Source organism: Alosa alosa, chromosome 5, assembly GCF_017589495.1.
Source record: "Alosa alosa isolate M-15738 ecotype Scorff River chromosome 5, AALO_Geno_1.1, whole genome shotgun sequence".
NCBI lineage: Eukaryota > Metazoa > Chordata > Actinopteri > Clupeiformes > Clupeidae > Alosa > Alosa alosa.
The window spans coordinates 35,258,858-35,272,983 of NC_063193.1; the positions used below are offsets into that span (position 1 = coordinate 35,258,858).

The 14,126-nt window shown below is 45.4% G+C and overlaps 2 protein-coding genes across 10 annotated transcripts in view; one reads left to right on the forward strand and one right to left on the reverse strand.

Annotated features, from left to right (window-relative positions):
* Nucleotides 1-9,716, forward strand: part of brd3b (bromodomain containing 3b) — a 28,389-nt gene extending 18,673 nt beyond the window's left edge. For 8 of the 9 annotated variants that reach the window (XM_048242564.1, XM_048242561.1, XM_048242568.1 and 5 more), the window contains 3 exons: nucleotides 179-474; nucleotides 2,660-2,785; nucleotides 6,986-9,716. In XM_048242564.1, the coding sequence (XP_048098521.1) occupies nucleotides 179-474; nucleotides 2,660-2,785; nucleotides 6,986-7,101 (538 nt within the window). In that variant the 3' untranslated portion in view covers nucleotides 7,102-9,716. The remainder of the gene's footprint in view (nucleotides 1-178; nucleotides 475-2,659; nucleotides 2,786-6,985) is intronic. The other variant, XM_048242569.1, reaches the window with a different exon arrangement.
* Nucleotides 9,717-9,718: 2 nt separating this feature from the next.
* On the reverse strand, nucleotides 9,719-10,791 carry LOC125294161 (putative uncharacterized protein BRD3OS). The gene is made up of 2 exons (XM_048242581.1): nucleotides 10,343-10,791; nucleotides 9,719-10,253 (listed from the first exon to the last, which is right to left on the reverse strand). Exon 2 carries the CDS (start codon nucleotides 10,212-10,214, stop codon nucleotides 9,960-9,962), a length of 255 nt encoding a protein of 84 aa, XP_048098538.1. The 5' UTR covers nucleotides 10,215-10,253; nucleotides 10,343-10,791; the 3' UTR covers nucleotides 9,719-9,959.
* Nucleotides 10,792-14,126: the final 3,335 nt, after the last annotated feature.

Sequence of the window (14,126 nt, forward strand, 5' to 3'; positions counted from 1 at the left end):
GTGTTGTAGTGCAGTACGTGGTGTTGTAGTGCAGTATGTACTATGTGCACTAGGTGGTGTAGTGCAGTATGTACTATGCACACTAGGTGGTGTTGGTGGACCTTCAGGCTAAATGGTCGAGTTCGTCCACCTTCTCATTGCAGTTCCCTGACTGTACTAACCATCATGTCGTTTCTAGGCAACCGAAGAAAGGCGGGAAGGGAGGCACGGCCAACTACGAGTCGGACGAGGAGGAGTCGCTGCCCATGACGTACGATGAGAAGCGCCAGCTGAGTCTGGACATCAACCGCCTGCCCGGCGAGAAGCTGGGCCGCGTCGTCCACATCATCCAATCGCGCGAGCCCTCGCTGCGGGACTCCAACCCTGACGAGATCGAGATGGAGACCCGAGGCCGCTCAAGCCGTCCCAGCGCTGGCGCCGAGCTCGAGCGCTACGTCAAGTCCTGTTTACAGAAGAAGCAGCGGAAACCCTTACGTAAGTCCCCCTCCACAACGCCCTCTCTTGGCTGGGCAGACCTATGTCATGCCTGTGGTGAAGTGCCCCCTCCCTCCCTCTCTCTCTCCCTCTCTCTCTCCCTCTCTCTCTCTCTCTCTCTGTTTCTGTGAACACTGCAAGCGGTCCAGGCGGCTGCTGTGGACTGACCTGTGCTCACCTGTGCTCACCTGCTCTCTCCTGCTGCATGCCCCTCTGGTGATTTGCTTGGTGTTTGTGTCCACTCCTCTCTCTTCTTACCTCCTCTGTAGCCGGTAACTTCATTTGTGACCCACGATGCTCCTCTCTCAGAGTGCTAGTCTAGTGACTGACTGACTGGCTGCGTGACTGACTGGCTGCGTAGGCCTAATGGTAGCTGTGGTAGAGGTAAACATAGCAGCCTGTAGACTTAGCTGTGGTAGAGGTAACCGTAGCAACCTATAGACGCAAGAGTAGAACTGGCGCAAGCCGCATGCACGCCAGCAGTCGACCGGACCTGTGACGGAGTGACACCGCCGAGAAGTGAGCCGTTTGATTGGATGAGAGCCACAGATGTGCGTGATGATGATGATGATGAAGGGCAGTATGCTAGTTGTATATGCAGTTGGCATGGTAGTGTGTGTGTGTGTGTCCGTGCGTGCAGTTTGCATGGTGTATGTGTCTGAGGGGGGGCATGCATGAGGTTCCCCTGTGTGGATTTTTAGATGTCCTGACTTGTTGAGTTTTGTGTGTGTGTGTGTATAGAGTATAGATGTGTGAGATGCATCCTGGAACAGTTTGTGTGGAGGAGATGTTGCCCTACTACAGTGGTGTGTGAGTGTGTGAGTGTGATTGAGAAGTTGCCCTGACACAGTGGTGTGTGTGTGTGTGGCGTGCGGTGGCCCTGACTGACCGCACGCCCGGTGTGTGTGTGTGTGTGTGTGTGTGTGTGTGTGTGTGTGTTAGGGCTGGGATAAACAATTATTTTTTAAACAATTAATCTAGCGATTATTTTTTCGATGCATCGATTAATCTAACGATTCATTTTTTCAGTCCGATTCGATTTCGATTATCGATTATCTCCCCAATAATTCACTAATAGCAACTTATACATGTTTATTTACATATCTGAATGAAAAAACATGACATTCTACAACTTAACAAGATTTCAAAATAAAAGACTATACAAGTGCAAAGTAATGCATTCTTAGTCAGAGGTAGCATTCAATAAAGTTCAGTAGTGTAGGCCTATGTCTAATTGAGTGCCTGTCCTTTTAAGAAGTTCGTGTGGGAATCCTTGCAATTAACATTAACACAGTTAAAAGGCTGCTGATGTGTGGATGCAATTCATAACGTGGATTAGTTCAAATAACGGTTCATACTTCTCCTTTGGACAAGCACTTTTTGAGTCTTGGAAAACACTTTTCCATTTACATCGGGGATTTTGCAAACATTCAGAGTCAATAAAATGAGCCCCGCATGAATAACTTAAATACAAGAAGCTGCAAATAAACATGCTAAACTTGACATCCAAACAGTATTCTAGCGTTAGCTCTGAGATACTGCTTGATTGCATACTGTAACTTAACTTAGTTTAGTCTCCTCAATGTACTATGTTGCAGAGTTTACTTGAACTTTAATGCAGCAGTTTTGAACAAAGCGCCAGCATGGTCCCGCGATGCTAAAGCGGATTTAATAGGAATTTAGCCCACTGTGTTCTATGCAGTGCTTCTATGTGGCAACAACAATCGTGAATATTTTGTTAAATGCACATGCAGAGGAGGAGCAGCGGGCTCGTTACGATAGAGAGTGGGCGGGGCGAGGAAAGGCTGTGTGAGTAAAAAGTGCAGCTCAATGAAATTATTTTATCTTATCTTTAATTTAAATACCTACAACATAGCCTACAGCATAGAACATCAATGTGTGGTGGCCGGTTTTGATTTCGTGGTGCCCAGCCACAGATGGAAACGTAGTCAACATATGGAAAACACTGAAGGTGTAAAATTAAAAATATTTAGCAGCACACGCTATGCTTAACGAATCGACGCTCATATTTTGCGTCGACGTCATCGATTACGTCGACGCGTTGTCCCAGCCCTAGTGTGTGTGTGTGTGTGTGTGTGGTGGCCCTGACACAGTGGCGTGTGTGGGGGCCCTGACTGACCACACGCCCGGTGTGTGTGTGTGTGTGTGTGTGTCTGCTCTGCAGCGGGCAGGGGGAAAAAGAGTGCCAAGTCTAAAGAGGAGCTGGTGCAGGACAAGAAGAGAGAGTTAGAGAAACGGCTACAGGACGTCAGCGGCCAGCTCAACCACAACAGGAAACCGCCCAAACAAGGTACAGGAAACCGCCCAAACAAGGTACCTGTGCTGGGGGGAGGCGGGGCCTGGCCAGGAGGTCGAGGGACGGGGCCAACGCGCCACGTCGGGAAGACGCTCGAGGTGGGTAGTGCTGCGTGTCGCGTCGCTGGGGAGGTGTGCGATCAGACGATGGACAGGCGTGTCGCGCCGTTGGGGAGGTGTACGATTAGACGATGGACAGGCGTGTCGCGTCGTTGGGGAGGTGTACGATCAGACGATGGACAGGCCTGTTGTTAGGGCTGTGAGGGCACATCGTCATCCTCTCATCCTCTCCAGCCCCAGTCATCTGAATGTCCATTTATTTCCTCATCACGGACATGGCAATGCGGCGCTAGTGACGCGCTCCGGTGGAGGTAGAGGCGAGGTGTGTGGTCAGAGCTCCGCAGCTCACGCATGCCTCCATCCTGTCCAGTCTGACTCATCTGAATCCTCCTTTTCCCAGATCACGTGTTTTCTTCTCTTGTCTAAACCAGTGGACCCAACGGGTAGCCAGTTGTAGTTGACTGGGTTAGCTCGTAGAAGTGAAAGCAGGTGGTCAGGTTCTCTCTCCCACGTTGCTGCTGGTCCACTTGGAGCGCATGGAAGACACATAGGTCGTTGCCATAGTAACTCCCAGCGTTTTGTTGTTGTTTTGTTTGTTCCTTCCGGTCCCATCCTCCTGTGCTCTGCTCATTTCTCTCTCTCTCTCTCCTGTGCATGCCCTCCCTCCTCTGCTCTGCTCATTTCTCTCTCTCTCTCTCTCTCCTGTGCATGCCTTCCCTCCTCTGCTCTGCTCATTTCTCTCTCTCTCTCTCTCTCTCTCCTGTGCATGCCTTCCTCCTCTGCTCTGCTCATCTCTCTCTCTCTCTCTCTCTCTCTCTCCTGTGCATGCCTTCCTCTCCTCTGCTCTGCTCTGCTCATTTCTCTTTCTCTCTCTCTCTCTCTCTCCTGTGCATGCCTTCCCTCTGCTCTGCTCATTTCTCTCTCTCTCTCTCTCTCTCTCTCTCTCTCCTGTGCATGCCTTCCCTCCTCTGCTCTGCTCATTTCTCTCTCTCTCTCTCTCTCTCTCTCTCTCTCTCTCTCTCTCTCCTGTGCATGCCTTCCCTCCTCTGCTCTGCTCATTTCTCTCTCTCTCTCTCTCTCTCTCTCTCTCCTGTGCATGCCTTCCCTCTGCTCATTTCTCTCTCTCTCTCTCTCTCTCTCTCTCTTTCTCTTTCTCTTTCTCTTTCTCCGCGCGTCTCCATGGTTACGGGTGCACTGGGCTACCTCCTTCCTGGTTTGGGCTTTTCAGAACGCTCCTCGGGTCGGGCTCCACGTTGCATGTCAATCCTCACTCACCTCGCATCACTCCACCCCAGCGCACCACACTGATCCACCACACCACACACACACACATTAATCCACCACACCACACCACACACTAATCCACCACACCACACCACACACTAATCCACCCCAGCACGCCACACTGATCCACCACACCACACCACACCCTAATCCACCACACCACACCACACACTGATCCACCACACCACACCACACCCTAATCCACCACACCACACCACACACTGATCCATTACACCACACACTAATCCACCACACAACACAACACACTAATCCACCACACAACACTACACACTAATCCACCACACACACACTAATCCACCACACACTAATCCACCACACCACACACACTAATCCACCACACCACACACCAATACACCACACACTAATCCACCACAGCACACCACACTGATCCACCACACACTAATCCACCACACCACACCGCACACTGATCCATTACACCACACACTGATCCACCACACCGCACACTGATCCATTACACCACACACTAATCCACCACACAATCACCACACCACACACTAATCCACCACACACTAATCCACCACACAACACTACACACTAATCCACCACACCACACACTAATCCACCACACACTAATCCACCACACCGCACACTAATCCACCACACACTAATCCACCACACTAATCCACCGCACACTAATCCACCACACCGCACTAATCCACCACACACTAATCCACCGCACACTAATCCACCGCACACTAATCCACCACACACTAATCCACCACACAACACACTAATCCACCACACACTAATCCACCACACCGCACACTAATCCACCACACACTAATAGCTGTAGCTGTAGGCTAAATGTATGCGTTCAGGCTCTTCAGACAGTCTCTGACCTCTGACCTTACCCTGCCCCTTTGAGAGGTCAGGACGTGATGAGGGTGATCTGGTCATGCAGGGAGCAGTCCAGCCCAGCCTGTGTCCCCAGGGATGGATTATGGGTGTCTGCACCTTACACACGTGTGTGTGTGTAGCTATTGTCCGTGTCCCTGTGTGTAAGCGCGCGTGCGTGTGTAACTATTGTCCTTGTGTGTGTGCGCGTGTGTAACTATTGTCCCTGTGTGTAAGTGTGTGTGACTGTGTGTGTGTTAGTGTTGCACGGTGTATCGATACTAAAAAGGCATCACGATGCCTTCACGCAAAAAAAAACGATACGATTTCCGACGTTTTTAGAATCGATACTTTATTAAAATGAACGTTCTGTGTCTGCGTGAACCGCTGCTCTCACTGCTCCTTGCACGCATCTAGGCAAGTGGGCGTGTCAAGCAGGCAGCTCTGAGTGAGTGAGTGAGTGCGCAGCCAATGTCAACATACAGTAGTTCTTTGCCGACCGTCCTCGGCCTTGTGGATAAAACAAAAGGTGAAGTGAAATCTGCAACTATTTCGGATACATCGCGAATAGTGAAGGCAAGCCATCAGGGACACAGAGGCCCGTTTGTGAAATATGTTTCAAAGTCATTTAAAAGCAGTAGGCTCGCGATGGAACTTGGCTAAACACCTCCAGCAGACATATCCCAACATTTTTTGTTCAAATAACGACAGGTTAACGAATATGCCATAGAAAACACGATTACATGGTTAGTGCCAAGTTCTTCTCTTCTGTTTTAGTCTAGCTTAAGTGAAACGAGTATGGATCTCTGGGATGAAGCGAACCTTCCTTCATCAATGAATTTTGACGAGACATAACGAGCTGTAATCATTTTGACGAGACATAACGAGCTGTAATCATAGGGTGCTAACGTGATGAAAGTGCAATGTTCACGCCAGAATAACATAACCATAACTTGTAAACAGTCTATTTCATGTTCGGTCAGTACTACTGGTAATATTTGTCATGGCATGTAGACTGCAATTTGTTCAATAAGTATTGCCCAGATGTAGGATAGGATACCCGAAATCGCTTAATTAAAGCCCACAGCATATAATACCACCAAAGCGTGTTGAGTCCTAATAATAATAGCGGCTTATTGTTACGTGGTAGCAAATCATGTTATCAAAGAAATAGACGTAGGCTAATGTAGGAATGCACACAGATATATTGCAACAGGTAATGGTGTAGGCCTATCTGACGAAGACCTGAGTGGTTGGAACGTCGTACTTGTACACTGGGTGCAAAGAAGACTATCCTCACATTTTTCCCTTTGCAACTGTCAAAGAAATCCCATGAACACGGGAAGGCCTAGGGAAGCCTATACTGTACATCAGATGGCCTAAAGATTAGGCCCCTCTGCATAGCATTCAGTGATTTGCATGCAGTAATTTCAACACTGACCTTGATCTAGCCTAGTTTGGCTATTTAAAGCTACTTTATTGGCAAAACACAACACAATGTAAATGAACTATAACAAAAAATAAAGGACTTAATCACACAAAGTAGGCCTACTATTTTACTGACTATAAAAATAATAATTATGTAGGAAGTTTAGAACCCAGAATTGACCTGCACACTACAAAAGTGCACCGAATTCAACACAAATGACTCGATACACTTGGAGGAGGTATGAGTCCTTTCTTTTCCAGATATCTTAGGATTTCGCCGTAGTATCGTTTCAGTATCGAGCATCGTGATATTTATGGCAGGTATCGTATCGAAGTCATAATTTTGGTATCGTGACCACACGTGTGTGTGTGTAACGCGTGTCCCTGTGTGTAAGCGTGTGACTGTGTGTGTGTGTAACGCGTGTTCCTGTGTCCCTGTGTGTAAGCGTGTGATTGTGTGTGTGTGCATGTGTGTGCGCGTGTGTAACTATTGTCCCTGTGTGTGTGTGTGTGTGTGTGTGTAACGCTTGTCCCTGTGCCCCAGCAGAGAAGGGTGGCGCGGTGGCGAGTGGCGGTCCGTCCCGACTGAGCGCCAGCAGCAGCTCCTCCGACTCCAGCTCCAGTTCCAGCGGCTCCAGCTCCGACAGCAGCGACTCAGACTGAGCTCTCACACACACCCCCGACCCCCCCACCCCGACCTTGTGCGTGTGTGAGTGAGTGAGTGAATGAATGTGTGCGCGCGCATGTGCAGAATTTGTGTGCAAGGGTGTCCAAGCCTGCAACCCAGGGAGTGAAACCTGTATGTGTCTGCTTGTTTGTTTGTGTTTGTGTGTGTGCGTGTGTGTGTGTGCGTGCATCTGCCCGCAACCTCTTATGTACTTCAGACTACATTTTCCCCATGTTTTTTTTTTTTTTTTAAAGAAGTAATATGTCGTGTGGTGTCATGGCTGTTTCAGCAGAGAAGCAGCGTGGCAGCGCCAGGATATTTTAAATGTGTTTAGAGACGTCTCCATGCACACAGAGCTAAAGATATGTATGAAAATATAGCTGACTTAACCATGTCAGGGTTTATTTTGCTGGCCCTCAAAGGGAAAAGCCTGGGATCACCAGATAAAAAAAAAAATATTTTTGAATTATTTTAGTTGTAGCGGTGAAAGCAAAACAAAAGAAAAAAACAGAAAAAAAGGTAAAAGAGTTGCTGCTTGTTCAATAGTTAAAAAACTCACACGTGCATATAGTCCAAGAAGCTCCACATGACTAAGAGCTCTTTAGTTGCATTTGTGCGAAGTACTCGTCCTGGGAAGCAGCCGACTGGGCCGACGCGCTGCCTGGACGAGCAGACCAACGCGGTGTACGGCAGGGGAGTGTGGGCCTCGCGGCCACGCTCGACCCCACGCCACATTCCAGCCAGTTAACAGTACAAAGTAACGTTGACTCCCACCAGGCTAATTCCCAGGTCATCGCTGGAGTAAAACAAAACAAAGTGACTCTGAGAGCTGTTTTAGCGGCGACCGTTTCAGTAGGAGCGCTGACCCCCCCACCCCTAACCCCTCCTGGACTTGGACTTGGTAGTGCTGGTCAGACGTGGGAGGGGATGGCCTTTGGCGCGGTCTCTCTCTCGGACTGCCTCTGCAGCAGTAGTGAAGTTACGACCTGTTTCAACACTGATCTTTGGCATCTTTTTATTTTTGATTTTTTAAACTCCACCGATTGTAAAACTCTTCCGGTGCTCGTGTCTCATGTTTGTCAGTATTTGATGTATAATTTTGTCAAATCTGTTTCTTTCTTTTTTTTTTGTCAAAAGTATATCATACATAATATACAGTTGTTTTTTTGTTTTTTTCGATTTTTATATATGGTTTTTCTGGTTAAGTATCTGATTTTACAAGTATGTTGATGGCGTATGTAGTTGTTCAAACTGACTTTGTTTGAAAGCCCTTCATCTCTCCAGTTCAGTAATGGTACAATCACAAGAGTGCGAGCTCACTGAGAACCATCTGTCCATGATTTTAGCAGAGCCTTGGTATGAGTTTAACGGCTCCAGGCCCAAACAGCTGATTAATTTTGTGCTTCCTGTACATGGTAACAAGTGGCTTGTTCCCTTGACGACGAATCAAAACATTCACGACAAGAGTGCCATTTTAATCGCAGTGGTGTTGCCATGACTGCTCCAACATAGACCTGCCGGGCTTCTCAGACTAACATCACCCTACTCAACATTTTGTTGATGGGGTTTGATCAACTTGGACATTTGTTCAGTTCTGCAGCTTTCCCTGTTAACACCCTCCCCACGCCCCTCGTTTGGCATGTACCCTGTCTAGTCATTTCTCATACTGATGAATGTAGTGATGTTTCAGTTGCAAGTGTTGCATTCTCATTAGATTATGCAGATTTCCAGTGGATTGCATTATCTAGCTCTACACAGTACACAAAACATTGAATAATGTTTTCTTTCTTGAGTTATCAATGTGTGTGTTATTGTTGCCTTAAGTTTCAATGGTAAGACATTAAACGTTCTCCAACTGAGCAGATGGCATTCTCCTTAGCAGTAATCAAGACGAGTGAACTCTGCCAGAATGATGTTTCTGTGACATTGGGACATTTTGAGACCTTTGAAGCTATTCTGGATTGGTGTCTTCTGAGTAACACTATCTAGTCTTCCTTCCTTGCGGCTTCAGGATGGTTTTTGTTAAGGATGTTCTGTGTTAACCTGATGACCACTACTTCATTTGTGTTTGACCTTACGTCTAATTAAGATGATTAATCAAAAAAAAAGATGACAACAAATGACTGTGATATATACACACATATATCCTACACGTTTTCTAGCCATGTATCTTTTGGAAGCCCTGTCTTCTGGAATAATAAAGTTGAGTTTTCCTGAGTGGTGGCAGTAGAGTGGACAGACTGAGATCTAAATATATGCTATAAATCTTAAATGTATATTCACCACATATTAGTTTGTTTTTAGTCCTGGGTCAAGATATATTAGTTTATTTTATATGAGGAAAATCAAAAACAAAACCTTTTTGTGTATTGCATGCCAATTTACAAAATCTTTCTTAAACTTTTTTGAGCTGTTTATATTCTGTACATGTCCGTCTTAATCTGCAGATTAATAGTTCTCCAACTGGTTCTCATTATAGATGTAAGATGGACATTTAAGGAGGGGTGGCGGGGCAGACTTATAGAGCTAATGTTTGATGTAAAAGCTAACCTGACATTTGGACTCACTGAGCCCTCCTGTTTTTCGTAAATAAACCAAGAAAAAATACCAATGTCTGGTCGCTTTCACGTTTATGATGGCTTTCAAACAAATCTCATAATTCAGTATTGCATTTCCAGGGGGGCAGGGGGGAATACTGCTTTAGGAATAAAAAGCTTACAATCTGCACATTTAAGTCCTTGCTCCTAATTTGGAGCAATAATTCCCAGACTAACCATCTCAATGCTCCTAGTTTGGATGTAACAAGATTAGCTGCCGTAACGCTGGCCATGAACACGGCAGATGACAAACACGATTACATAATCAGACATATTTTTGAGCGTCCAGATTCGGAAGTGCCGTCTAGGTTGTTTCTGTCCCGTACAACCACAGCCTGGTTTCCGTACCGACTGTACCAGGAGCTCTGACTCCGGCTGAGGTAGTTGGCGGGGGGCGCCTTCTCCAGCTCCAACTGTTGCTGTTGCCAAATGAGCAGCGACGTGTCGTTGTACCTGAGACGGGCATAGCCCTCCGACATAGCCTTCTCTGCCAGCGGATATCTCTCAGCCATTTCCCCGAAGTTGTATCAGTCAGACAGTCAATGTGTGCTCTGTGCGAAGTAAACATATTTTGTCTGATATCCACAATCCCACTGGTGTGGACATTTTGACCATAACGTTTATGATGACATTAAGTTACCGTTTCTACTTCATGTGTGGCATCTCCATAGCAACATTCACCAGTTAAATGTCCAAGGTGCCGAACACACGGCCAAACATTATTGCATATGAAGACGTGCTCCAGGAAAACCTCTTGATTAGACAGAACAGTTAGCAGCTAGCTCAAAGCTAACGTTAGTGTATTCCCAGCGGGTGGATTAACGTTCGTCCCGTTTCGCTCCGAAGCAACAAACGATTGGCTGGTGCGTTCAAATTGTCTTCAGGAATGGTGCCGACAGGTGTTCACAGGTGTCATTATTCCATGATACAAACACTATTTATATACAGACGCCTGTTACAGTCATTGACAGTAAAAAGTTACAGTAAGCAAATTTGTCTCGCAGCTGTGCTCCGTTACTAGCGTGAGGTTAGCTTCGTCTGCTATGGCAACGAAGGCCGTTTCTATTTTCTTCCGAGGAGATTCATCTACTGCTGATGAACCGTTCCGCATAGAGCAGCCGGGCAGAGGCTGAGTCAAAGATTGTTAAGTGCTGGCACACGTGGTCGCAACAGCCTAGTGCTATGCCCTTTATGACTGTGAATGTTTAAGAACAAAATCAGTAAAACAAATATTATTTCACAAGTTGTTTCAATTTCCTGGAGACTAGCCTATTTTACCTAGTATCTATAATTTGTGACAGCATTAAAGCACTTGAGTTAAAGAAGTTAATGCATTCAGTGCCGTGAGGTCAAAATGTTTTTTTCCAGATCCCACAAGTCAAGCAATCACTACCAGTGAACTGACCCCAGCACCTGCTACTCCCCACCTCCTGCTGCAGGGGCGTAGATTTGCGTGGGGACCGAAGGACGTGTCCACACCAATGTCAAATTACGACGGAAATGTCCCCACCAATATTCAGGTTTAAAATGGGGGGGAAAAGCGCTCACATGCTCTACACAAAGAGTTAAATCATTTCTCACTTCAGTGCTGCGGATTATCTCGTACAGATCGTGTAATGTGCAGTAGCCTATAAGGGTAAATCGCGCTGATTTGAAGTTACCTATAATACCAGTGAGCCGCAGTCTCCTGCGCAGCATGGCGCAGCGCTTCAGCTTTACTTCACTATATATAAAGTATGAAGTGCGTCCAAATCCACCCATTCTTCTCTGTTGAACTCCTGGAGAAGTAGGCTACTCATCACACATGTGTCACATGAACGAGCCTTTTCTCAGCTTTTAAACGGTGCTAGCTAGCCACGATTTGCTGTGATAAACAGTTCGCTAGAAAAATAACTTCAAGATATTTAATAATTATTCTCTGCGCCCATCTCCACATCCATTCGTCTCGGTGGAATATCGTAGGCCTACACACTCTTCACACAACACATGACAAGCCATATATCAGAATAAAGAGCAGACCTTACCGAACACAAAGGCATTCCCGTGTATAGTTAGTTGTTCCAGAGTAATCCGGTTTTGAAATAAATTGTAGCAAAATTCAACATGGTCTTTCGGCTTTAAGCATTTCTTAAAACTGAAACTGAGCTGTGCTTACATCGCCTATATATCTTTAAATATTAGAATCAGAGAATATACAGGCAGCTCACGGTTAAGAGTTTTTCAATGTAGCCTTAATGATTTCTTTTCACAAAATGCTAAGCATGCATGTATTTAAGTTTCTTAAAACTGAGCTGTGCTTAAATGGGTCAATGCATGATTTCATAACAGACCAAATAGAAAATAAATGTTAAATATAGCCTACATTTCTGTACAGATTATGTGGGCTACACAGTATATCAAGTTGCAAGTTGGACAGTAGGACATTTTAATCATGGATAGTATTTGTACAGTAGCACATTGTAATCATTATAATATCTATATCTATAGTGGCTGGTGAAAGAGTTGAGTGGCTTTTTTTTGTTTTGGGGGTGTTAGTGGGTAGTGTCCCCACCAAAGCTCAGACCAAACCTACGCCCTTGTCCTGCTGTATCATTCTCATCACGTGCTGTTGACGTTATTAATTAGCTTTATATTCTTGAAGACTCGTAATAGCTGGAGAGGTATTAACAACGTTACCAGTTGCATAATTAGACCCAAATTCAGTCGGCGAAAAATGCAGTAGCAACTGAACAGCAGCAGAGCCACTAGGCCAGCGGTTCTCAAACTGTGGTACGAGGACTCTCTCTAGGTAGCCTACTCCGGGTGTGTCCGAGATGTTTTTCTTCTTTTATAAAGATGAAATAATCACTTCAAAATTATATCAAAATGTGTACAATAAAAAAATCCTTTATCAATTAAGTTAAATTTAAACTAGTTTTTGTCTTTCTTGGAGGGGGGTTACGTAAAACAATGTAAAATATGTAGTTTATTTGGTCTACGCTACTGTATTTTAATAATGTCAGTCATAATGGTGGTACTTGGAGAGCCAATTGTTTTCTGAGGTGGTAGGCTACTCATTGTGATAAGTTTGAGAACCACTGCACTAGGCTACCCATGAAGTTCTGTTTGATCATGTGTCAACAGTCTATGGCTATTGTAAATGGTCAGTGCCATCTCGTGGACAAAAGGTTCCACTGCATTAACAGTAGGCTACAGCTGTATAAAATGAAACTGTATTATTCTACTATAGAAACAGACGAGGACACAAGATAAACATGCCTTTTCAGTCAAATGCAGATAAACATGCCTTTTCAGTCAAATGCAGCGATATTGTGTGTAATATCACTGACGAGGACACAAGATAAACATGCCTTTTCAGTCAAATGCAGCGATATTATTATTATTATATTGTGTGTAATATCACTGACGAGGACACAAGATAAACATGCCTTTTCAGTCAAATGCAGCGATATTATTATTATTATATTGTGTGTAATATCACTGACGAGGACACAAGAAACATGCCTTTTCAGTCAAATGCAGCGATATTATTATTATTATTATATTGTGTGTAATATCACTGACGAGGACACAAGATAAACATGCCTTTTCAGTCAAATGCAGCGATATTATTATTATTATTATATTGTGTGTAATATCACTGACGAGGACACAAGATAAACATGCCTTTTCAGTCAAATGCAGCGATATTATTATTATTATATTGTGTGTAATATCACTGAAAATGTTTTTTCCCCTCCCAGAGCATTTAAATGGACTTATTAGTTGTGCATATACTTATAGCACCTTACATTTTCACAGGGGTTGTACCCTTAAAGTACAGATTAGTACCTTTAAAGGGTACTATGCGCTAATGATACATACAGGTACATTTGTGTACCTTGATGGGTACAGATGGCTAGGGTACACAAAAGTACCTGCATTCATGGGTACATTATTGTTTTTCTAAAGGGTACTGCCCCAGGGCCGTGTGCCGTGTTTGTGACGAGTTACTGTATGTTGGCCGTGCTTGTTTTGTGGTTGTTATACATTTAAATGGCTCTGCAGCAAGTGCACAGCACAGACCTTGCACTACGGCCATCTTCTTTTAAGAACCTTTCCAAATATTTCCCATATATGGCTTTTCCTGGAGGCGTGTCTATTATTTTAACTTGTCGCTTCTTCAGCTTTTTACCTCCATCTCTACCGTCTCTGTCTCCACCTCCTCTACCGTCTCCACCTCCACCTCCTCTACCGTCTCTGTCTCTACCGTCTCCACCTCTACCGTCTCCACCTCTACCGTCTCTACCGTCTCCACCTCCTCTTCCGTCTCCGCCTCCACCGTCTCCTCCTCCTCCACCGTCTCCACCTCTACCGTCTCCACCTCCACCATCTCTACCGTCTCCACCTCTATCGTCTCCACCTCTACCGTCTCCACCTCCTCC

Bases quoted from the DNA above. Each gene is read 5' to 3' on its own strand.
- LOC125294161 (XM_048242581.1), bottom strand. From the start codon at position 10,214: ATGGCTGAGAGATATCCGCTGGCAGAGAAGGCTATGTCGGAGGGCTAT.